This window comes from Mytilus trossulus, chromosome 2 (genome assembly GCF_036588685.1).
Source record: "Mytilus trossulus isolate FHL-02 chromosome 2, PNRI_Mtr1.1.1.hap1, whole genome shotgun sequence".
NCBI classification, from domain to species: Eukaryota; Metazoa; Mollusca; class Bivalvia; order Mytilida; family Mytilidae; genus Mytilus; species Mytilus trossulus.
The window spans coordinates 59318976-59345272 of NC_086374.1; the positions used below are offsets into that span (position 1 = coordinate 59318976).

The window sequence follows — 26297 nt, forward strand, 5'->3', positions numbered from 1 at the left end:
TGACCAATAAGAAGGTCACTTAAGTGTACTAGAGATTTGCTTGGAAACTGCAAAAATTTAGCATATATATAAAAAAGATGTCATCATGTATAACTAGCAATAAGGGAAATTTCCAAGTTGTATATTTGTCACATAATGTTTACCTCTGACATGAGTTTATCTCCCTCATTTTTGATCTCCCCACATCTGTCTCTGTGGATCTGGAAGTCTGTTTCGAACACTTCATGTTTCTTCAGTAATCCCTGTACAGCAGCCATGGTCTCCCCATAGTCTCCACCGGTCAATAGATGCTGCTTCTCTGTGATCCAAGCTTCCTCTTCCTCTACATTAGCACTGAACTGTTGGAAGGTATACGACTCGTCTAGTTTCTTACCTCTATAACAAAATATGTCACAACATGAACTGACTTTAAAAACAAGTATTTGTCTTTGATAAAAGCACTAAGTTTAAACAAGTATTTGCCTTTGATAAAAGCACTAAGTTTATCTTCAAATTCATAATAAAGTATCTTTCAAATAAAAAGTGATCCAAAACAATGCATTTTATCATAGTGCTTGTAAGCATATAAGGTTAAAGATTGCTGTTTATTTAACAGTGGGTAAATTTAAATATTGCATTGTATAAAACATTGGTTGTATTTGATTGAACTACAAATCTGGAAAAAAAACAAAAACAATTTCATGTAAACAATTTTTACTGATTTTGATGTTGAGTAAAATTATTCATCAATTTCCATATTCTTAAAATTGTCATGACAATATATTTTTAACTATGTGAGTGATGAGCTGAACTCTTACCTGTTATTAGCCATCTGTTTTAGTTCTTCCCAACTTCTATCTAACTGCTCCAATCTTTCTTTAATGTCAGCAGTGTTGATGTCAGATTCCTCAATCAACTTGGCTCCTGTCTCTTGAACAGCCTAAAATATTGCAACACATGCAACTCAATTATCAGTCTAAACTCTTCAGTTCTTTCAATGGTGGATGCCAACATGTAATCACAATTATTGACAACTAAATAAACTAATCATAATTTATTTCAAATTATTTTCAATTCACCATTTCAGAACCAAATGCATTCTTGGTTAAATTTTCAAAATTGTACCCAATATTCTTACTGTGATTTTTGATATCCTATCTAATGTTCATCCAAGCAATGGTATAACATCATTTTCAATTTGATGTATGAAAAGGGGGATTACTGGTCTTAATACTAGAAGACACATAATTTAGGATGATGTAGCAAATCCAAATTCATACATCAATAAGGCAGATATAAACAAAAAGAAACAATTGAATTTTTGCCCCTTTTTTATTCTCATGCCACTCACCTGTATAGCTGGTTCATGGGTTACCAACTCAGCCTCCAGACGCTTATGTTTCTTTCTTAGATTCTGAACACTTGTCAGGTCACGACCATAATCATCTGATCCAACCAATAGTTTCTTTTCTCTGATAAAATTGAAAAGTAATAATTTGTGTCCTAATGTCAGTTTTCTGGTAGAAAATCACACTTTTTGACTTATACTTATCTTACTGATGAATTTAACAAGAATACATACATAAAGCATTTTAAATCATATCCATGGATTCATTTCATTTTTGGGGGTGCCAATTTTAGTAAATTGAGGAAAAATTATCTTTTTATGGATACTGTGGTTTTCAAAAATTCTGCAGTTAAATGATAGAGATAAAAAATTTGTATTTTGTAGAAGACTTTAATTCATTTTTAACATTAAACATATAGACAAGAAAACCTCAAAAATAAGTACTCCACAAGTTCACAATATAACAAGACCATATATATTTCTGTTTATAAGATCAACACAAATCTTTCAAGTTCTGAATACAAGTTTTAAACATGATTATATAAGTAAAATAAAACAACAAAGACAACAACCCCTTCAATTACCGCATGGTAAGAGTTTATTATGGTGACATGTTTCCTGAAGACGCCACGCTTGTTGGCGAAACATGTCGACCATAATAAACTCTTACCATGCGGTAATTGAAGGGTGTTGTTGTCTTTGTTGTTTTGTTTTACTTTTATAGTGAAAGACAACTGTGAATACCTTTAGGTATCCACCCACTATTACCCATCCGCACGATAACCACTTCAGGTGTTGGTTCACGTTGTCCAAATTGATGATTATATAAGATATAAAATGTACATGTGTATCTTGTGTACTTATATATTAAAAGCACCAATAGATATATTACCTTGCTTTCCCTTTTTCATTTAATTTGATAACCTGATGCTTTCTTTTAAAGAAAAAAACCAACATCATAAATGTCCATGTTTGCCATAATATCTATACTTGAGATGGAATTATTTATTTCATGTGTTACAAATTTTGAAAATCTAAATCAGTAAATAATGTATTTACACTTATTGTATTTAGCTGAATTTTGTCACCTAATGACCTTCGATCTGTCTATGAATAATCTTCTGACATCAAGAAACAATCACTTTTCAATTGTGATGTCAATTTTTTTTTTGAATTGTGATGTCAAATTTTACAGAAACTTGTTATTTTATGTAATGGCGGACACATTTTTGAAGGCAAGTGTAAATCTATTATAATCCAAAATTTTAAAAAAGAATAATGTACTTGGTTCTTGACAATGATGTTAAAATAAGTTAACACTTATTATTGAAATACAGAGAAATGACTTATTGGTCTCAGATCTCAAAAACACTGTCTTCATTTACACATTATAGATATAACAGAAGTTTTACCATGTCAGGAATATGTCAGTTGTTATTCATTGTTTTGATTTTGGCATTTGTTTATGGACTTTCCATTTTGAATTTTCCTAGGGGTTCGGTATTTTTGTTATTTTACTTTTAATCATATTTAAGATATCTAAGTTTGTCAAATATAAATTATTATTTTGATTGTTTGATAGATGTCTTAACTTACTACGGTAATTTGAGAACTTACTTGATCCAAGCCTCTTCGTCATCTATGTCTCTCAGGAACTGTTGCATGGTATTAGCTTCATTCAGTCTATTACGTCTGATAATTGAGAGTTCTTTAATCCTGTAAAAAAATACATTTATAAATCAAATATTACTTACTATCTATTACTGAAATCATATCTTGTTACTTTCTCTTCAAACATTACAGAATTGAAAGAAATTAGTTATTTTTTCTGCATAAAATCAGTTTTGTTCTGAATATTTACTAACCTTCCATTTTGGCTATTTCAAAACTTGACTCAAGTTTGATTGCCAAGGTCAACAATGTCAAAATAGATAAAGGATATCTTGGGATTTAAAATCAAAACGTTTTTGGAGAAACCAACAAAGGTTATTTGCAGAGGATATAAAAAATCTTAACAAAAACCAAAGTTTACCTTCAATTTATATTTCATGCAAAAAAATTTGTTGGAATTAGTCTAAGTTGTATTTCATCATCAGAGGGAGAAAAAAGGTTTTAAACTGATGGAAAGAGAGTTGCAACAATAATCCACTCTTTTCTGATGGTAAAGAAAACTTACTTGTCATATCTTTCATTGATAGTTCTCTTCCTAACTTCCAGACTTTCAGCATCCCATACACCTCCTTCTATAAACTGATCAGCCTGACTGTTCAAATCTTTTATTCTATCCTGTTGTAAAAGAAAAATAGTTTGAATGTGCATATATATTTTCCTGAATTGATTGTATAAAGCATTTGGAAGCCAATGCAATAATAATATGATGGTGACAACTGTTTCTGAGACTGGGCATCAAGATAGAGCAATAATAATATGATGGTGGCAACTGTTTCTGAGACTGGGCATAATGATAGAGCAGTAAATGTGCTACAAACCCTGGAGTATAAACATTGAACACCCATTGGTGGCCTACAGGCTGTTGTCTGCTTTATGGTCCGGTTGTTGTCTCTTTGACACATTCCCCATTTCCATTCTCAATTTTATTATATAATTTAATTTCAGATCCTACATTTATGTTGCTTCTAAATTATATCTTGTATTTGTGTATTAAACAATGGTATCTATAGTCTCAAATTCATGTTTTGTAGTGTATGATTAATAACACTGTAAACTTTTCAATATATGCCATCAGATTTTTACATTGGGATTGAAATGAGTATTTTTCATAAAATATTCAGTTAATTTAAAAATTTGTGAAACAAACAAAACACTACAGGACTATTTTCAAAACAACATTCTTTACAAATGCTTTCAACAAACGGTTCCTTTTTAGTAAACAGTAAGATTTACCTCATGAGCAGCTACATCAGCCTCCAGTAATTGATGTTTCTTCAATAGGTTCTGTACGGAAGCTAAGTCTTTACCATACTCTTCTGATGCTAACATCTGTTCTACCTATAATTAAAAGTCATAAAAATTTCCATAATAAGATAGCAAGCTGACAACAATTAATTTGTGGCGGTCAGTTTATACTACTGCTATTTGTACTCATGGGTGTTTGATGATAATTTTCTTTAATGATACCTTTTTACATTCCAATGTAGTTTTCCATTTTTCTTGATGTATTTCAAACAGAATTGTTCCACTATATTTCACATTATAGGTTTCAAAGAATTTTCCGATGCTTACCTCTCCAAGCCAGAATTCCATGTCTTTGACTCCAGCATTGTATGTCTGTTGTCTGCTTGCTTCCTTCAATTTGTCACTCTTCTCAGCAGATTTACCAACAAGAGTTTCCCATTGGGAAGCCAAACTTTCAAGTCTAGCTTGGACGGCATCTTCTGATCCAGCACATTGTTTCTGATCAATCAAGGCTGCAATACATATAATTCCATTGTTAATATAAGGCATATGAAATGCTTTTAGAATCAATTGCTTAGCAAGTTGCATATACATGTACTTTTTTGATCTGCAAATAAATCTGTTGGTTTTCTTTCAGACATTTTCTGGTTCAGGAATACAAAATATGATAATGGCAATAGATTCAGCAAAACAAGCTGAAGCTAGAATTGAAATATAGCCTATAAAGTAATAGTAAAAAGGGTCCTAACCCAACACCATGTAACACTTAGGAAGTGGGATGATGAAACCACACATTATAAGCTGGGGAGATGCTTTCACTGTAAAAGAAATGTCATTAAAACCGACCCAAAAAAGAGATGATTAAAAGTATTTTCACTTTTTTATACCAGTTTGCTGATTTTAAACATTATCAAATAACTTTTAAATTCCCATTAACAAGTAGAAATAAATCAGACATATGAACAGCGCCAATTGGTTTATACTTACTTTTGGAACCTGTAGGTAGATTTAAGATAGAAATTTATGACTGTTATTGAACAAGAAATGTCTAATATTAGAAATGAAAGAAAATGACAATTCAACATTTAAGAACAGTTTTTTTCCATAGAATTCATTAATATCCTGAAAAAGCTTGCATATGGAAAAAACAAACACTTGATGCAGATTGCATAGTGCTCTCTTTGCTCACTGTGTTGGGATAATTCTGAAGAAAGTCCTAGTACAATGGGCCAATACATTTCAATGTATAGCATTTCTGGTGACAAAGTCCTTCAAAACACAAGATAAATGACTAGATTAAAGTAAATCAAGAGTTCACAGTGTGAAAATTGCTCTACATTACATAGATTTAGGGCCTAAAAGTTGAGACCATTGACATTATCATGTAGATCTATTCCATTAAAACGTATATGGGAGAGTAGGAAGGGAAGTTTAATTCTTTTGATCTTTTTTCAGATTGGATCTATAACCATTAAGCATAAAAAAATGGTTCTTGGTTGTAGAGATGTTTTGAAAGTTCTTGGTTGTAGGGATGTTTTGAAAGTTCTTGGTTGTAGGGATGTTTTGAAAGTCCCTTCCTCACCTCCCACATACATTTATTTCAATGGAATATCCCTTAGTTTCCCTGCAATAATGTAAACCCACCTTGTCCAACTCCAAGAAGAGATTGGAGTCTGTCTGCATTAGCTGCTAGTTCTGCCTCAAAAGCTTGATGTTTCTGATGTTTACTCTAAAATACAAAATTGTAATGATATATATTTATTTGTTCAAATTATAAAAAAGAAGATGTGGTATGATTACCAATGAGACAACTATCCACAAAAGACCAAAATGACACAAACATTAACAACATTGGTCACTGTACGGCCTTCAACAATGAGCAAAGCCCATACCGCATAGTCAGCTATAAAAGGCCCCGACAAGACAATGTAAAACAATTCAAACGAGAAAACTAACAGCCTTATTTATGTAAAAAATTGAATTATTACACTCTGGAGTGTATATCCATCATGTATTGCATTCTTGTTTAAAATAAACTTTCAAACAAAAACAAATTCTGCTGAATCCCTAAAGCTTGCTCGCTTAAATTTTGCTGGGAGAATAATGCACAATTTTAATTTATTAGTTAGCAGTATTATTAAGTAAAAGTATTACAAAAATAATGTTGGGTTAAAAGAAATATTTTTTCTTGAAAAAATGTAAATGTATCTGTTATTCAATATAATGAAATTTTTTATAAGCTTGAGAAAAATTAGCAAAAATTGGGCCTAAAATAAAATATTGTTAGTTTCCCCAATCCCGACCGACCCTGCAAAATTGGTGCTACTCATAAAATTGTATTGTCAAAACTAAGTCAAATATTATTTTATTCATTTTTTCATGTCCCATAATGTTCCAAGCTTTTTGGAAAAATAAAATTATTTCCCTACCTACCTACCCACACCTGGCTTTGCAGGACCGGGATTTGGGAAACAACCAATATTTTAATTTAGGCCTTGCTAGCATTATTGCTATACTAATGATCAATATGTATTTTTACCTGAATATTACTAGGATCTTTGTAAGATTCATCGGAAGCAATCTGTAATTTTTCTTGGAGCCAATTTTCCATTTCATCAGCATCTCTTGAAAATTGCTGGAGGGTTTGAGCCTCACCTAACTTAGACCTGTTATCTATCAGAGCATCCTTCAACTGGCTCCATCTGTAATCAAACAGGATAATTTAGTACATAAGGTTCATTCTAATAATACTGTAAAAGCAGAAATTTGTGGAGGATTTAATTTTGTTTATTTCATGGAAAGAATATATCCACAAAATTAAAATCCCCATAAAATATAACCTTTATATAATATCAGTTCCATTTATATGAAATCTTATATAGAGAAAAAACCATGAAATTTTAATCCAATGAAAATTAATATTTCTACAGTAGTTGTTTTCACATTCTTTATTCATTATGACAAAAGAAGAGTTTTCCCATGTATTTGTCACATCACATATTTAATTTGTCCAAATGCATCAAACAAGATAGGTAGCTAGCTGTGAGAGCACTTACGATGTAATTTTCCATACATCTCACACTAGGGGTGTACATATCCTATAATAATATTTGATTGGAGCAGTCTTGATAAAAATCAGTCGACAGTTAAATGGCCAACAACAATGTAATGAAAAATTTGTAAGGGTTCCGCGGAACCCAGTGTCTCTCGCCTACTTTTGCTGTAAATCGCAGGCTCATCAAAATTGAAGAAAAAAATCATTAAAAATATTCCTCTTGATACTATCTTTTGATTTCCCAGCAGAAAAACTAAGTCCATTTAAAAGTAAAATACGGAAAAAATGATTATTTTTTTTTACAAAATTTACTTCTGGATACTATCTTATGATCATAAACAAGCTTCTGTCCAAGTTTGGTACAAACCAAGGATAGTTTAAGAAAGTTATTAAAATTTTAAAAACTTTAACAACAGAGTGACTGTAATGTTTCCCAGCAGAAAAACTAAGTCCATTTAAAAGTAAAATACGGAAAAAATGAATATATTTTTTTACAAAATTTACTTCTGGATACTATCTTATGATCATAAACAAGCTTCTGTCCAAGTTTGGTACAAACCAAGGATAGTTTAAGGAAATTATTAAAATTCTAAAAACTTTAACCACAGAGTGAATGTAATGTTTCCCAGCAGAAAAACTAAGTCCATTTAAAAGTAAAATACGGAAAAAATGGATATAATTTTTTACAAAATTTACTTCTGGATACTATCTTATGATCATAAACAAGCTTCTCTCCAAGTTTGGTACAAACCAAGGATAGTTTATGGAAGTTATTAAAATCCTAAAAACTTTAACCACAAAGTGAATGTAATTTTTCCCCGCAGAAAAAACTAAGTCCATTTATAAGTAAAATACGGAAAAAATGGAATTTTATTTCTACAAAATTTACTTCTGGATACTATCTTATGATCATAAACAAGCTTCTGTCCAAATTTGGTAGAAATCCAGTATAGTAAGAAAGTTATTTAAATTTCAAAAACTTACCACAGAGTGAATATTTATGGACGCCGCTGACGGAAAGTAGGATCGCTTAGTCTCGCTTTTTTGACTAAAGTCGAAGGCTCGACAATAATAAGGGTTAGGCCTCAATCGGTCACCACAGGTTGTCACAAATGCAACTGTTTTCCAAATCTATATAGATTATACATATATTACCTATCTAAGACCTGATCCCTCTTGTCTGTGATAGCACCACTGTCGTAATGTTCTCCTCCTATCAACTGATCAGCAAACAACTGTAAAGCTTGTATCTTCTCTTGCTGAAAAGTGCACATCAAATTTTAAAGAAAACATGTCATGATTAATAACTTATTGAAGTAAATAAATAAAATTACTATAAACAATTATAATTTCAATTAAACGATACAGAGTACTAGAAAACAGTATTGTAATCCTGAATATGATTGATTGACTTGAATTGAATTTAACATATATTTTTGAAGAATCTTGTTGGTGTTAAGTGTTTTTCTTTAATACATGGAAATCGAAATTTCAAAAAATTACCAGTGATAAAAACCATGTTTACATTATAATATTCCACTTGAAAAAGTATGCACTACTATCCATGCAATTACCCTACATAATTCACTAATTACCTGGCTACTAATGGCTCTGTCGAAATCTTCGTGTTTCTTAATGAGAGATTCCACATTATCACCATCCACTTGGTCTCCTGACAAGAAAGCTTCACGGGATTCCATCCACGATTCGGCTTGTTCACAATCTCGGTAGAATAACTGTAGTTCCAAACACTGGTCCAACTTCATCCTTCTTGCAATCCATGCTCTATAATAGAGATAATAATTCAGTTAAAAGGGTCAATAGAACAGTTATAACCAGATGCTCCGCAGGGCGTAGCTTTATACGACCGCAGAGGTTGAACCCTGAACCGTTGGGGCAAGTATGGACATAACATTCAAGCTGGATTCAGCTCTAAATTTGGATTGTGATTAAATAGTTGACACAGCATAGGTTTCTGACACAGAATGAATGTGTTCTAATGAAATTAAAATTTTTGTTTTCTCTTAGAGCAATTCACTATGCTGTTGAATATTATTCCTCTCAAAAAAATGTTTGAAGAAATTTTCTTTTTATTTATGAAATTTCAAATGAGAAAATTGAACCCAATTTTTTTTATCACATCCCCCTTTCCCTTATTCCAAAACTAATCTCAATTAAAATTTCTAATGGAGTTTGCAACAATTACTACTCATTTAAATACATCATAAAATATTAAGATGTAAAAAAACTGCTTGTTATCACTGAATGGTAAAGATTATTTTAATTTATCAGTTGGTAGTAAAAAGTGAATATATACATTGTATATTGTATATATAACAAAGATTTAAGTTGATTCTGGACAAAGAAAGATAACTCCAAATAAAAAAAAATCTTACAATTAGATATTTCTTGCTTACTATTCTGGACAAAGAAAGATAACTCTAATTAAAAACAAAATTGCTATTTCACAATATTTTGCAATAAGATATTTCTTGCCATTGCGCAATACTGTGCAATTGAAAAGACTTGCTATTGTACAAAACTTAATATAATAATTTTAGATCCTGATTTGGACCAACTTGAAAACTGGGCCCATAATCAAAAATCTAAGTACATGTTTGGATTCAGCATAACAAAGAACCCCAAGATTTCAATTTTTGTTAAAATCAAACTAAGTTTAATTTTGGACCCTTTGGACTTTAATGTAGACCAATTTGAAAACAAGACCAAAAATGAGGAATCTACACACACAGTTAGAATTGGGATATCAAAGAACCCCATTTATTCAATTTTTGATGAAATCAAACAAAGTTTAATTTTGGACCCCGATTTGGACCAACTTGAAAACTGGGCCGATAATCAAGAATCTAAGTACATTTTTAGATTCAGCATATCAAAGAACCCAACCGATTAATTTTTTGTCAAAATCAAACGAAGTTTAATTTTGGACCCTTTGGACCTTAATGTAGACCAATTTGAAAACGGGACCAAAAGTTAAAAATCTACATACACAGTTAGATTCGGCATATCAAAGAACCCCAATTATTCAATTTTGATGAAATCAAACAAAGTTTAATTTTGGACCCTTTGGGCCCCTTATTCCTAAACTGTTGGGACCAAAACTCCCAAAATCATTACCAACCTTCCTTTTATGGTCATAAACCTTGTGTTTAAATTTCATAGATTTCTATTTACTTATACTAAAGTTATGGTGCGAAAACCAAGAAAAATGCTTATTTGGGTCCCTTTTTGGCCCCTAATTCCTATACTGTTGGGACCTAAACTCCCAAAATCAATACCAACCTTCCTTTTGTGGTCATAAACATTATGTTTAAATTTCATTATTTTCTATTTACTTAAACTAAAGTTATTGTGCGAAAACCAAGAATAATGCTTATTTGGGCCCTTTTTTGGCCCCTAATTCCTACACTGTTGAAACCAAAACTCCCAAAATCAATCCCAACCTTTCTTTTGTGGTCATAAACCTTGTGTCAAAATTTCATAGATTTCTATTAACTTAAACTAAAGTTATAGTGCGAAAACCAAGAAAATGCTTATTTGGGCCCTTTTTGGCCCCTAATTCCTAAAATGTTGGGACCAAAACTCCCAAAATCAATACCAACCTTCCTGTTGTGGTCATAAACCTTGTTATAAAATTTTATAGATTTATATTCACTTTTACTAAAGTTAGAGTGCGAAAACTAAAAGTATTCGGACGACGACGACGACGACGACGACGACGACGACGACGCCAACGTGATAGCAATATACGACGAAAATTTTTTCAAAATTTGCGGTCGTATAAAAATAGTCACACTCAAAGGCCAAGTTACAAACAATGTTTCTTAAACAATGGAGAATGCTTTATTAGGAACGTTTGAATATTTTTTGGGAAACAAAATTAATCAGTTCTTGAATCTGGGAAAATGAGAATATATTTGAGAGAAAAAATGGATAATAGCAAGTGTACAACCTCAACATATTTGTATTCTTCCTATTAAGTTTGAAGGATCTGGGTTGAAAACTGTAGGAGTTGATTACACTAATATGGTCCACAATTTTTCCCATCCCGCCTATCTGCCAGCCCACCGTCCTGACACAACAATACCACAATGACCAGAAATGCCTAAAGATAAATTTTTCATGAATCCCAATTATGAATTACAGTAGACTTTCCTTCAACTTACTTTTCTAGCTCTTCTCTAGCATTAGCTAGCTCATCTAGTTTGGTTTTAACATCATCACTAGCATAATGCTCATTGTGAAGTAGTTGTTGTCCAAATACTTCAAAGGCTTGGAAAGTGCCAGATCTAGCATCTATCTCTGTACGATGTTCCTATAGGTTTAAAAACAAAACAGTTAATACCAACATATGTAACTGATACCATCTATGTTACTTAATCCATCTCTCAATCGATTTTTTACTGTTGAACAGTGTTATATTACTGTTGAGTTTATTTATCTGGGCATTTCATATATTTATTTTTTCAAACAAGTTGCTGTAAAATGAATAAGGCATCTGGAGAAAATCACGAAGTTGGTTTCTGAACTGTAAGTACTATTCTATGATAAAGACTAATTCAGGACAAATATTGATTTAGGTGGAAAGAAGGTCACGAAAATCTAGCACATTTTAAGAATTTAATTTTTCAGAAATATGAAAACATTTAAAAATTGTGGAAAGTGACAATTCAAACTAAACTAGATTGTGTATATCTGACAAACTACAAATCACAAAATGTATAAATAGATTTAAGGAAACACTGCTGCATGCTGGTAGGTTCTGGAAGTCCTAAAGAAAGGAAAAATCATTGGTTAGATCACTATCTAGCTATGTGTTAACTTGTAATTACCAAGAAAAGTCAGAATTCTATAATAATTTTAACTTTTGAATTAAAACATTGTCAAACGTGAGGACATTATTAAATCAGAATTATGGGAATTTCCAAAAATAAATAATACATATGGTTCATTTCAGTTGTAAAAAAAATAATTCTAATGTGTTTTTCTAGAGTCTGCTGTGTGATACAGCATTTGTAATAACTAACATGCAATCAGTTCTATTGCAAAATAAATCCCAATATTTGGCTTCGGTAAATGTTGTACCTTTTCAGTATGCATGTCATAAAATATTTATAAAATGTCTGCACTTTCAAACCATATGATATAACTAAAACCTGAGGCATCCATTTTTTTTTTTTTAGATCTTTTACTATCAAACCATAGAAGAATTCTGAAGTTTCTTGGCCTTATTAACAAACATCCCAAGATGCACAATAATGCTTTCGTATACAGAAACCTAGTTGGTTAACTTGAAAACGTACACAAAATTGACTTGTTATTCAACAATCATATCATTCTTTAGGATATAAATCCTATATATGCATGCCTCTGTTGTCTGGTTCACTTTACTTAAAACGAAGAACGAGAGTTCTTTACTTAAGACAAGATCTTGTTAAATAAGCCTTTTTTTTTTATTTCAGTAAATTTACTACTGAGGCATGCACTCCAAACAATATTGTCATGCAATGGATAAAAGTTTCTAATACTATTTGCAATTGAGTGGTAAGAAAATTGTGCATGTTGGGTTATTTGTATTCAAACCTTACAATACCCACACATTTTAAGGTCTTCTTTGCTATTACAGTAACTTATCTCTCATAAAATGAATAACTTACTCTTTAGCCCATTCTGGGTCAATTGTATTATAAATTTTGTAAAGGGTTCTACAGAACCCTGTGTCTTGCATGCAACTGCTGCTGGGAGTGTAAAAACTACCAAACTAAGTTAATTTATCAGAATAAGTTTAGTAAAAATGCATGAAGGTTTGACAAAGTTATTCTTGTCTTAAAAACTTAAACTACAAAAATTATCTAAATGTTAATTGTAAAAAATCCCTTACTTCTATTTCTTATTTCTATGGAACACTATATAATATTTCTTTCTTATCGATATGAAATTCAATTTGTGACAAAATTTCTGCAGGAGCAACCAAAACAGAGAACTAATTTATTTTGATTGGTATAATCACTGTGCAAATATAATTAGTGAAGTACTTCTGAAAATTTATTACTTTTTAACTTTGACACATATAATGGTATATCATCATTTCCATTTTAGATCTGTGTCCATAAAACATTATCAGAGTGACAATGTCAATACAATACATTAACAAACTGAAAGGCTTTTTCTTGGGATTAGAATTGACCACACTAAATACGAAAATATCAACAATACTTTATAAGTTCTTTTTCTTCAATGCTTTACAACATGTTTTGAATTTTATCCCACAGTACCCTATTTGAATTATTCAAGCCAATCAAAATTATGGCATTGGTACGGCCATTGTGTCTGGTAGCTACAAACAACTGGGTGTACTCAATTCAATAATATACATAGTATGATACTAATTTGTACAGCTTATATATTTCTAAATTTTCAAATAATTTGCCAAAAATAAGCCAAAGTTTTGCCACCAGACGCATCTTTAATTACTTTTATAACTTTTACACGTTCCTCCATAAATATATCCTTATTTTACAACGCAGTATTTGGTATAAACTTGATCAATCCCAAGAAAACACCTTTCAAAGAGAGAGGGGTTAACATTCAAAATCTGGTACAGAATGACACAAACACACAGGATCTAAATTCTGTATCTGAAACAAACAAACATGTCAATCATAATGCAGATACGCCTCCAAGATGCATGACACATAGTCACCTCCTCAAGATCATCCTCTCCAGGGAGATTGGTGATCCCGTAATGGCTGACAATCTCAGAGCTAAACATCTGCAATACGACAGGGTATGTTGTAGGTTGTTCATTTGTTATTGCTGGCACTGCCTGCAAATGTTAGAGGAAGCCTTGCCGTACTTCAGTAATAGAGGACATTACACTTTGACCTTGTACAAAGCATGATGTACAACTTACACAAAAACAAAAAGATTATGATCACCTTCTAGCGCAATTTTAAGTCAAAAGCATCTTTTCCTTAACCTACTTTTTCATACCTTAAGAATTTTGCTTTACCTATTTCTTCAATAATACTTGTAAAAACAAATAAAATAGTTGATTTCATTTTCTCAAACACTTCTCATCATCTGATTATTCATTTTGTCAAATTAATAAAATTACCGATTTTAGGCCATTGTACAAAATTTAAATACAAACTCTTCTTATAATAGGTTTAATCATCAATGCAAGGACAATCTAAGCCAAAATTAATATGAACAATGCCATTTTGATTTTAGACTGAGAATATCAGTTTTAATTCAATAAATCTGAAGACAAAATCTGTTTGTAGTTAAATTACTATATAGATCTATTTTCTTGGATGATGACAATCTTTTTAAAATAATGAATCAGTTTAAATTAAAATTTATTTAATAAAATGGCATGTTATAATCATTTGAAACAGACCATTTAATATAAAAGCTATAATTTTGCATTTAATAATTATCAGCTGTCAAATATGTTTTATATTTATAGCAGATCTGACAACAATAAGTGAATATTTTTCAAAAAAAGTGTTTTATTTATAGTGTAGAGGAGGCATTTTAGTTTAAAGAGCTGTCCGTATGATTTACAGTATTGGACCTGAAGTCCAGTAAAATCTTTCTGTCATATATGTAGATTATTATAATAAATTTATTATTCACAGACCAAAAATCTAAATGTATATTATAGTTAAATCCATGGCAACAGTTTCAACAGCAATAAATACCATCCTATGCGAAAACAGGTAATATAATATAACATCATCTTGACTTCATACAGATACATGTACCTTGGACAAAGACAATGCACATAGAAGTTTAACAATACATTACAATATCAATTAAAGGGGGAAACAAGGCTTCCTAACATTAACAGGCTTTAAAATTTCATTTTTATAAAAGAAAAAAATAAACAACTATCACCTTTAAAGCATTAACAGAATTTAAAACAAAACAGAAAATGATAAAAAGCAAGCGATAAGCAAAGTAAATCTATAAATATGATAAAACTATTTCAACTGAAAATCTTTATTCATCTACCAATAGCTGTTTGACTTAGTATCTGATGGAAAAAAAAGCCAATACCAATAACGCAAAAAGGAATTGAAAATAGGGGAAATATAACTGCTTTTTAAAATAATAAAATGTCATTTTTCAAATAAAAACCGAAAAAGCCTTAAATATATGAAAGGAATTAATAAACTTAGATTTCATACTATTTTTAGTACTAAAAGCCAAAACAATAAAAGCTTTGACTTCACACACATACACACAAACCCTACCTGGTGTCTTTCTAACAGAGCTTCAGCTCCTGTGACATCCTTGGCTAACTCATCTGATGATACCAGTGTCATCATGCTGTTGATCCACGATGTTAAATCTCTGAAAACAAAAGTTTGAAAAAAATGTAACTGTAATTTCAGAAATTATTGCGAAAAATGAGACAAGAGTTATATTCACAATAATATAAACTCCCGTTTTGATTTTTTTCATATGAATTTAGCAGGATTTTCTCAATATTGCAAAATATAAAATAGACTTGTATGATCTTTAATTTTTGTTCATTTATATATTTTGGAGTTTAGTATGACCTCCATTATCACTGAACGAGTACACATTTTTGTTTAGGGACCAGCTGAAGCATGTTTCCTTGTGCAGGATTTTCTCGCCATGTTGAAGACATATTCTTGGCCTTTGGCTGTTTTCTGTTCTTTGGTCGGGATGTTGTCTCTTTGACACATTGCCAATTTCTTTTCTCAATTTTATACAAGATTTACAAAGAGTAACAGTCAGAACACATCCTTAATCATTTATTTGCAATCTAAACTAAATATAAATTACCTGTAATCACTAAGGAATCTTTGAAGATCATAGCTGTCCAGAAGCTTAGCTTTACGTTGATCAGCCTAAGTAAAAAAAGATCAGAACACTTATAAGTATCAAGTGTAATAAAATTTGAAACACAAATAAATACTTTACAACTTTAACATCATCTAGAACCAAATAATTTTTGGTTGATTGTTGTTAGATTAATGTCCAGTGGCAAATATTTCATCCATACAACATTAACATTTTATTTGAAAGACAAATCTTTTTTGTTTTCAGTTTTTAAATTTGCGCTACAAATATCTTTTTTAATAGAGATATTTTTTCCACTGTTAAGTGTTCTTTGTATTTTCAATGATATATGCTCCACTTAACTTATCATTGTGTCTGATGGTTAGTTATAAGACATTCTTTACAGCTAATTTCCTATTGCATGTAAAGCAAGACTTTGGTTAGTTTACTTGCTTTGTTTGAATATTGTACAATTGTAACTGGGATAACATCTAATCTAATTTAAGTATGATATATAGGTTAAAATATGTCTTTATATAGTGTTTGAAGATATCAATGTTAATTACAAAGCTTGAATTGATGTTTATACAAACAGAGAAAGCAAGCCTACCAAAGTTGAACTCTACAAGCATTAGGAAATTAGTTGTAAATACAATACTGTTTTTGGAATATTACTAAGAATGTGTTAAGGACTGTTACTCACTCTAGCAGTCAATGTATTCCACTGTTCATTAATCTGTCTCTGATGTTCATATATCTGTTCAGCTTGTTCTGGATGGGTCTGCATCAAACGCTTAGCAGATTCATCTAAATCTCTAACCTACAAAATTTCAAGATATCATAAATATATCAAATCTTTATTATTTCACATTTACAGACATTCATATATCGAAGAAATTTTATACAAATTATTTGAATCAAATAAAAGTAAATAAAGCTTTGTATAGAACAGTAAGTTGATAATTGTCTTATTTTATGCAACAACAAAAATATGTCTCTCTTTTTCTTTCAAACAATGTACTCTTTGAATCATTACATACACTCAAAAATTATACTCATTTTCATTTATTACATATTTTACATCAAACTGCACTAAGTAATCCGAATTCATTGTCATTTAAATAATACATTGTAATGTAGATATACAAATCAATTATGTTGACTTCAGAATGTTATTAGTTCCAATACAAACCTTTTCACCAAGGGCAGATAAATCTCGCTCTAAAGCGTCATGTTTACGTTGAAGAGCTTGAACACTGGCCAAATCATGTCCAAAATTGTCATTGTTTAGAGCAAAATCTTTCTCATCAATCCAATCTTTGGTCTCATCAACATCTCTGTAAATAATGATAACATAATTATTAAGATTTTCAAGAAATAGATGGTGAGGCTTTCAGGCATGATTTTGGTCTTTGGAGAAAAAAATGTATATCTTGTAATAAAAACTGTATTGAAGATTTAAGCATGATAATTTTCTAACAGTCCTCCTCTTTAGTTTTTGCTTGATAGCACACAACATTGAATAGTAAATGTTTTCCTATTATTCTTTACATGATATGTCTATAATGTGCTAAGGACCATAAGGTGGCATTAAGGTCAACAAATCAATCATCCTTACCTATGGAATCTTTGGACTTCTTGTGCACTACCAAGAGACTGAGCTCTTTCTGCTGTTACAGTCTGTAAATTGGCCCATCTGGTGTTCAAAACCTAGTAATGATAATTATTATACATGATTTTAAATTCTGTAAACTTTTGTTTAAAAACGTTAATTTTCTACTTTGCCTTGGTCAATCATTTTTTTAAATTGCAATTTATAATTAAATAATAGAATATAATTGCTTATACAACCAGCATGAAATGCATCTTTTTCTAAAATACGATTTTTATTTTTTTTTTATTACATTACATGGCAGATCTCTGCTGTGCAAAGAAAATTTCTATGAATCAATCTAAAGGCAGGCATTAATTTTCTTTCTGACTCTGGATGTTAAAATCTTTCTTAGTATCATTAAACTTACAGCAATTTGATCTCTGATTTTCTCTGCTGCTTCAGTTCTTCCTAGTATGGTCAATTTATCAGCAATGGTATTCAATTCCTGTAGCCTAGCTTCATTAGATTTCAAATCCTGAAAAAGAGTAACACAAAATGTAAATTCAATCAATAAGGAGCCAGGTATAACTTGTGATAAACAGACTTTCGCATAATTCTTTGATTGGAAATATTACAATAATGGTTTAACTTGGGAAAATTAGATAAGATTTCCCTCAAATAAACTCTGGAAGTCCACCTATTTTTCTGGAAATTTTTGACATTCAAATTACATATCGTGAAATATATGGACACAGCATCATAACAAAACGAGGACTTTACATCTTCACAAAACTTCAGGCATTGTCGATCATTTTTCTTTCAAAATGCTAGAAATTAAAATAGATTTTCTGTTTTAGTAATACCGTTTGATCACTTCATTAAAATGTCTGAAAAACATAACAGCCCAAGAAAGGACATTGTTTATCATCACATGTATAACTTACTATAAATTGTGAATCGTTTACCTTTCTGAAATCATCTATAACTTGTGAATTGTATACCTATCTGAAATCATCTATAAATTGTGAATTGTTTACCTTTCTGAAATCATCTATAAATTGTGAATTGTTTACCTTTCTGAAATCATCTATAAATTGTGAATTGTTTACCTTTCTGAAATCATCTATAAATTGTGAATTGTTTACCTTTCTGAAATCATCTATAAATTGTGAATTGTTTACCTTTCTGAAATCATCTATAAATTGTGAATTGTATACCTTTCTGAAATCATCTATAAATTGTGAATTGTATACCTTTCTGAAATCATCTATAAATTGTGAATTGTATACCTATCTGAAATCATCTATAAATTGTGAATTGTATACCTTTCTGAAATCATTTATAAATTGTGAATTGTATACCTTTCTGAAATCATCAAATTTCTTTTGATATTCTTCTACTTGTTCCAGATCTTCCCCAACATCTTCACCAATCATTATGCCTTCTTTTTCTGTAATCCAGTTAGCTAACTCAGCAGCTTCACGGACCAGCTGATAGGCCTTGCACGACTCCTGAAGTTTCTCACGTCTCTGGTTTCCAAGGTCAAGCAAATTAGCATATCTATAATCAAAGAGTTAAACATGTAAACCTTCTGTAAACGTTTATTCCATGTAACATCTATTGAAAGAAGATCAACTTGTGTTTGTCACCAGTAAAAGTGATTTTCATCTTCACATATATATAAACTTGTTAAAAAGCTAGAATTTATTAAAGACATCTTGAAATTGAGATGATTTCAAATTCACTAGTGTTTGTAATGTTTACCACAGAAAAACATTTATATGAGCCCAAGATTATAATATATATTTTCACTTATGATCTCAAGTAAAAATTTCCTTCCTTGATCCAAGTTCCAACTTACATGTTTATAACATCAAACTGCATATTAAGCAAAACAACAATAATGCTGAAGCCATAGCAGTAAACATTTGACGGCTGTAACTTTAATAATAAATAATTGTTCTACAAAATATCTTACTGTGTTTCTATCTGGTTCTGTCTGACAGAGATAGTGAACTCATCCATCAGATTGTTACGGCTAGCTGACAGACTGGGATCCAGTTTTTTACAGTAGGCTGCAGGAACAAATCCTTGTCTATCATTAACTTCAACTTTCCACCAGTCCTTTAAATGTACATTTTCATCATTAAACCCAAAAATTATCACAACCCAGTTAATATAAAATGGCTTGAAAAACATGACAAAATTGTAGAATATTTTTGAATTTCTGGAATTGATTAGTATTTGTGAGATACTAATTTAAATTGTAAGGGGGAAGTGTAACCATGAATTTTAAGTGTTTCAACAAAATAAAAATTTAAAACAATAAATTTGTTAGTTTTTCTCTGACCATAACATTATAGTTTTTCACTCAATAACATGTACATAAATACAGTTGGTTTAGCAGAATGGTGACAATAAATATGTTATATTTTACCTTATTAGCACTGTTAAGAAGAGTCAAAACATCTCCTTTCTTCATGGATACTTCTCGTGGTGAGGTTTCTTTGTAATCATAAATGGCCATTACCTTTTCTGTGGCAAAGTCATCTATAACTGGAGCCTCTTGTTGCTAAAAAACATTAGATTGAATTCATTATTATTTAAGAAATGTTGGTAAATTATGTGTTTGGACTTCCTTCAGACCTTGGTTAAACTGATTTCAATAAGAATATTATTCTAAAATGGAGTTATTAAAAAATTAAGTTTTATCTTAAAAATCATTCATTGTGATTGGCATACAAAAGTTTGCCTTTCTATTAATGCAACTCTTTCATGCATACAAAAATAACCACAAACATCGCAATTGTTGTAATACAAAAATCTGTCTAGCCATTCCGTAAACTTTTATACATTAAAAATATCATTTGTGTTAATGGAAAAAATGCTTAAGTTCTTAACTTATCTAGATGTTTTTTTCTTCAATTCTTGATGCGGATGCAAAACAAAGAAGGTTTTTTAATATAAGTTATCACCTTGAAGAATTTTTTACATTTTTTATCTATGGATAGTGACCCAAAAATAGCTGTGAAATTTACAATGAAAGTATTTTTGTCTGCATCTGTGTAGCTTTTAGACTTCATACTATAACTGGAGATGAAGTTTTCAATTAATTTTACTGAAAAATATATCATGTTAGTAAGGCCACATAAAAATATTTTTTTGCTTTTCTTTAAATCTATTCACACTAAATTGTGAGCAACATTATCTGTAACTGAATTTCAAATAATTGGTGAGGATCCAGTAATATGCTGTCAGAAAAGAGGTCTTGCATTAGGCAATGTATACTTATCCTCATTTGAGGAAGAAATTGATATAGAAAACCTCACAGTAAATAAACAATAGCATAGATAATTTGTCATTTTGATGAGAAAATTAAAAAGTTGTTATAGAATGTTTATATAAGAGATATTTTTTGAAGTTTCAACCACAAAAATTGTATTCAAAGTAAATTTTACCAGTGAAAAATAATTAACGGAAGACTTAGAGAGTATCATTGAAGACTATAAAAGAAGTATCTAAGTATCGTAGAATTAAAACTGAAAAGCATGATTAGACCACACATATATAGATGAGTAAATGAAAGTTATTGACACTGATGACAAGAAAAGACAAGATTTAAAAAATCTTTCAAACTGAGAAAATATATACTGGCTCAGACTTTAAGTATATTAATGTATATAAATTAGTAGAATGATCAGTATATTTAATAGGATAGGATCACTCGCTAAACTCAATATTTAATATGCAGTGATCATTCTCTTCTTACCCCATCTAATTCTTTGCTCTACAATTCACATCAACACATAACAACTAAATTCTTTTTCTATTGTCTGGTGATGCATGCATGGTATTACTAAACTAGTCTATAAAATGTAATGACTTAGGACTGTTTCAATCAACTCTATACCAAATTTTAAACATGTAATCTTCAGTAAGCACTTTGAAAATTAAACACCCATCCAAAAAGTGATTTAATGAAGGCTCTTCATTTTCAAAAGAGAAAAAACATTACTACATTATTTTGCAATCCTTCAATAACATTATAACCACCAAAAGCATGTTTTTTTGTGATTTATCTTTAAACAGTCCCAAGTAAATACAAGGATATCTTTTTCTATGTTGGTATCATAAAAAGCATTACAGTAAATACACAATTTTTTTAAATATAAGTTTACATTATTTGCATGCATTTAAAAAAATTCCAGACTGATTAAGTTTATAAATTAGCAGATCAATAAAAACACCATATCATTTTAACTTTATCAAACTATAACCACTGATATTTGAGTCTACAAACCTAGTTGACAATTTATCTTACCTTGCAACCTTGTGCCTGATCATGAAGTCCTTCTACAACTGATCCATAAGCGTCCAAATCGGAGAAGAATGCTTCATGTTTCTTAAGCAGGGCCTGAAAAAGATATTTTAGAAACTGTAGTAAAGAGCTGAGGCTTACTTTTTGACCTAGAAGTCAAAAGTTAGTTTAAATAGCATTGAAGACCTATTGGTGGCCTTCAGCAGTTTTTTTTTTCTCTCTTTGGTCGGGTTGTTGTCTCTTTCACATAGTCGCCATTTTCATTCTCAATATTATTGGAGTAACTTAAATCAAGGTGTTCAGTCCTACTAGTTTAGAGGGTGTCAGCTGTATGGTGTATTGTGACATCACTTAAATCAATAAGTTGACAAACCAGCTGAAGTCACCTTCAACCCATTTATAAATTCAATTTTGATCATTACAGACTACAGTGTGATTTTTAGTAGCTCTGAAGTGACATTAAATGTTCAGTCAATCAATTATTTTGCAAGCCATACTTAAACCATTATAGGTTTACTTTTACAATCTTTGATGAAGAGTTGTCTCATTGGCTCTCATACCACATCTTCTTATATCTAATTCTGTTATACAACATACCTCTGCAGAATCCTCATCTTTACCATAGTCAGTATTTGCAGCTATTGGTTCTTTTTCTTTCATCCAAGATTCAGCTTCGTTAGCATCAGCAAAGTACTGCTGTGCCTGTAGAGAATCCTCTAAATCTTGTTTCCTCTGGGATGCCTTTTCCTGCAAAGTTAAAAGTTATTTATATGTTATATTTGTAACAAGTATTTATTATTGTTATGTGGACGGAAAGTAAATTGAACTTGTTGACTACAATGGTTGGTAATTTTTAGATTCAAGAAATTTTGATTTCTGTGGTTTTCTTTGAGATAACATGTTTTCAAACACAAGTCTTTTAATATTTTTAAGAAGTTGAGATAACAAGAATGTGTCCATGGTACACAGATGCCCTAATCATACTTTCATTTTCCATGTTCAGTGGACCATGAAATTGAGGTAAACTCTAATTTGGTGTTAAAATATTATATATTGTATCATAAGGTAAATGTGTACTAAGTTTTAAGTTGATACGACCAACTTCATCAAAAACTACCTTGACCAAAAACTTTATGCTGAAGCGGGACTGATGAACGGATGCACAGACAGCAATCAGGTTTTAAACCAGATGCTCCGCAGGGCGTAGCTTTATACGACCGCAGAGGTTGAACCCTGAACGGTTGGGGCAAGTATGTACACAACATTCAAGCTGGATTCCGCTCTAAATTTGGATTGTGATTATATAGTTGACACAGCATAGGTTTCTGACACAGAATGAATGTATTCAAATGAACTTAAAATTTTTGTTTTCTCTTAGAGCAATTCACTATGCTGTTGAATATTAATCCTCTCAAAAAAATGTTTGAAGAAATTTTCTTTTTATTTATGAAATTTCAAATGAGAAAAATTGAACCCAATTTTTTAATCACATCCCCCTTTCCCTTATTCCAAAACTAATTTCAATTAAAATATTCTAATGGAGTTTGCAACAATTACTACTCATTTAAATACATCATAAAATATTATTATTAAGATGTAAAAAAACTGCTTGTTATCACTGAATGGTAAAGATTATTTAAATTTATCAGTTGGTAGTAAAAAGTGAATATGCATTGTATATTGTATATAACAAAGATTTAAGTTGATTCTTGACAAAGAAAGATAACTCCAATTAAAAAAAATTCTTGCAGATATTTCTTGCTTACTATACTGGACAAAGAAAGATAACTCTTAATTAAAAAAAAAATTGCTATTTCACAATATTGTGAAATTAGATATTTCTTGCCATTGCACAATACTGTGCAATTGAAAAGACTTGCTATTGCACAATACTTAATATAATAATTTTAGATCCTGATTTGGACCAACTTGAAAACTGGGCCCATAATCAAAAATCTAAGTACATGTTTAGATTCAGCATATCAAAGAGGCCCAAGAATTTAATTTTTGTTAAAATCAAACTTAGTTTAATTTTGGACCCTTTGCACTTTAATTTAGACCAATTTTAAAACTGGACCAAAAATTAAGAATCTACATACACAGTTAGATTTGGCATATCAAAGAACCCCAATTATTCAATTTTTGATGAAATCAAACAATGTTTAATTTTGGACCTCGATTTGGGCCAACTTGAAAACTGGGCCAATAATCAAAAATCTAAGTACATTTTTAGATTCAGCATATCAAAGAACCCAAAGGTTTCAATTTTTGTGAAAATCAAACTAAGTTTAATTTTGGACCCTTTGGACCTTAATGTAGACCAATTTGAAAACGGGACCAAAAATTAAGAATCTACATACACAGTTAGATTCGGCATGTTAAAGAACCCCAATTATTCAATTTTGATGAAATCAAACAAAATTTAATTTTGGACCCTTTGGGCCCCTTTTTCCTTAACTGTTGGGACCAAAACTCCCAAAATCAATACCAACCTTCCTTTAATAGTCATAAACCTTGTGTTTAAATTTCATAGATTTCTATTTACTTATACTAACGCTATGGTGCGAAAACCAAGAAAAATGCTTATTTGAATCCCTTTTTGGCCCCTAATTCCTAAACTGTTGGGACCGAAACTCCCAAAATCAATACCAACCTTCCTTTTGTGGTCATAAACATTGTGTTTAAATTTCATTGATTTCTATTTACTTTAACTAAAGTTATTGTGCGAAAACCAAGAATAATGCTTATTTGGGCCCTTTTTTGGCCCCTAATTCCTAAACTATTGAAACCAAAACTCCCAAAATCAATCCCAACCTTTCTTTTGTGGTCATAAACCTTGTGTCAAAATTTCATAGATTTCTATTAACTTAAACTAAAGTTATAGTGCGAAAACCAAGAAAATGCTTATTTGGGCCCTTTTTGGCCCCTAATTCCTAAAATGTTGGGACCAAAACTCCCAAAATCAATACCAGCCTTCCTTTTATGGTCATAAACCTTGTGTTAAAATTTCATAGATTTCTATTCACTTTTACTAAAGTTAAGAGTGCGAAAACTAAAAGTATTCGGACGACGACGACGACGACGCCAACGTGATAGCAATATACGACGAAAATTTTTTTAAAATTTGCGGTCGTATAAAAATAAATGGAACCCCAAAAGAAGAAAATGGTCAAAGTTTAATGCTTAAAAATATCTTACTTTCAATGCATGCCATCTGGCGTGCAAATCTTCTATCTTGGAATTGATATCAGCTGAAGCAAAATGATCATCCTTGATCATGGTTTCTCCTTCTTTACATACATTATTTATACGTGGCTCATGACCTGCTAATTCAGCTTGCAAGGCTTGGTGTTTCTTTATCAAGTTCTGTACTCCAATCAAGTCTCGTCCTAAAAAGAAAAGAGAAAATCATCTTTTAAGTAATTCTTAAGGAATGAATGTGTCTTGCTTATCATTTCCCACTATATAAACATAATTCATATTATGAGAAAACAGGAGTAAGTTGTCTGATAGATCCAGAAAAAATTACAACTCGCTACTGTTATGCTTCTGATCCAATATGAGGCCTTACTGTTCAGAAATGATGGAGAAATATATGAAGAAAATGATTTTAGGCACAGTCAACATGTTCAAAGTATCAGCAAATTGGAAGAAGGTATCTAACAAATCTTAGAAACCCTCATAGTTACAAGTTATCTATGTCAAGAGGCTGTTGGACCAATTATGGAGTATTCTGTTAAGTAGTGTGCCATAAATGTTGGTTGGACACCCTCATAGTTACAAGTTATCTATGTCAAGAGGCTGTTGGACCAATCATGGAGTATTCTGTTAAGTAGTGTGCCATAAATGTTGGTTGGACACCCTCATAGTTACAAATTATCTATGTCAAGAGGCTGTTGGACTAATTATGGAGTCATTCTGTTAAGTAGTGTGCCATAAATGTTGGTTGGACACCCTCATAGTTACAAGATATCTATATCAAGAGGCTGTTGGACTAATTATGGAGTCATTCTGTTAAGTAGTGTGCCATAAATGTTGGTTGGACACCCTCATAGTTACAAGTTATCTATGTCAAGAGGCTGCTGGACTAATTATGGAGTATTCTGTTAAGTAGTGTGCCATGTTTGTTGGACAAACAGCATACAAGGTAGCAATCACTTCTAGAACAGTGGTATAATATCATGATTACATATTTACGAATGACAAGGCTTTTTTTGTCCATGAGCCTTTATTATCATTTAATTATATA

At 30.9% G+C, this 26297-nt stretch overlaps 1 protein-coding gene across 15 annotated transcripts in view; it reads right to left on the reverse strand.

Moving 5' to 3' along the window:
• Nucleotides 1-26297, reverse strand: part of LOC134707656 (spectrin alpha chain-like) — a 58664-nt gene that overhangs the window by 11329 nt on the left and 21038 nt on the right. For 6 of the 15 annotated variants that reach the window (XM_063567621.1, XM_063567622.1, XM_063567615.1 and 3 more), the window contains 26 exons: nt 25247-25437; nt 22646-22795; nt 22052-22144; nt 21500-21517; nt 20168-20302; nt 19709-19854; nt 19092-19290; nt 18158-18265; nt 17755-17846; nt 17329-17473; nt 16840-16956; nt 16140-16204; nt 15581-15680; nt 14023-14145; nt 11486-11634; nt 8894-9083; nt 8454-8557; nt 6783-6945; nt 5888-5972; nt 4571-4755; nt 4232-4336; nt 3504-3613; nt 2945-3043; nt 1331-1451; nt 798-919; nt 144-375 (listed from right to left, as the gene is read on the reverse strand). In XM_063567621.1, coding sequence (XP_063423691.1) covers nt 144-375; nt 798-919; nt 1331-1451; nt 2945-3043; nt 3504-3613; nt 4232-4336; nt 4571-4755; nt 5888-5972; nt 6783-6945; nt 8454-8557; nt 8894-9083; nt 11486-11634; nt 14023-14145; nt 15581-15680; nt 16140-16204; nt 16840-16956; nt 17329-17473; nt 17755-17846; nt 18158-18265; nt 19092-19290; nt 19709-19854; nt 20168-20302; nt 21500-21517; nt 22052-22144; nt 22646-22795; nt 25247-25437 — 3347 coding nt within the window. The remainder of the gene's footprint in view (nt 1-143; nt 376-797; nt 920-1330; nt 1452-2944; nt 3044-3503; nt 3614-4231; nt 4337-4570; nt 4756-5887; nt 5973-6782; nt 6946-8453; nt 8558-8893; nt 9084-11485; nt 11635-14022; nt 14146-15580; nt 15681-16139; nt 16205-16839; nt 16957-17328; nt 17474-17754; nt 17847-18157; nt 18266-19091; nt 19291-19708; nt 19855-20167; nt 20303-21499; nt 21518-22051; nt 22145-22645; nt 22796-25246; nt 25438-26297) is intronic. The other 9 variants (XM_063567625.1, XM_063567616.1, XM_063567614.1 and 6 more) reach the window with 5 other exon arrangements.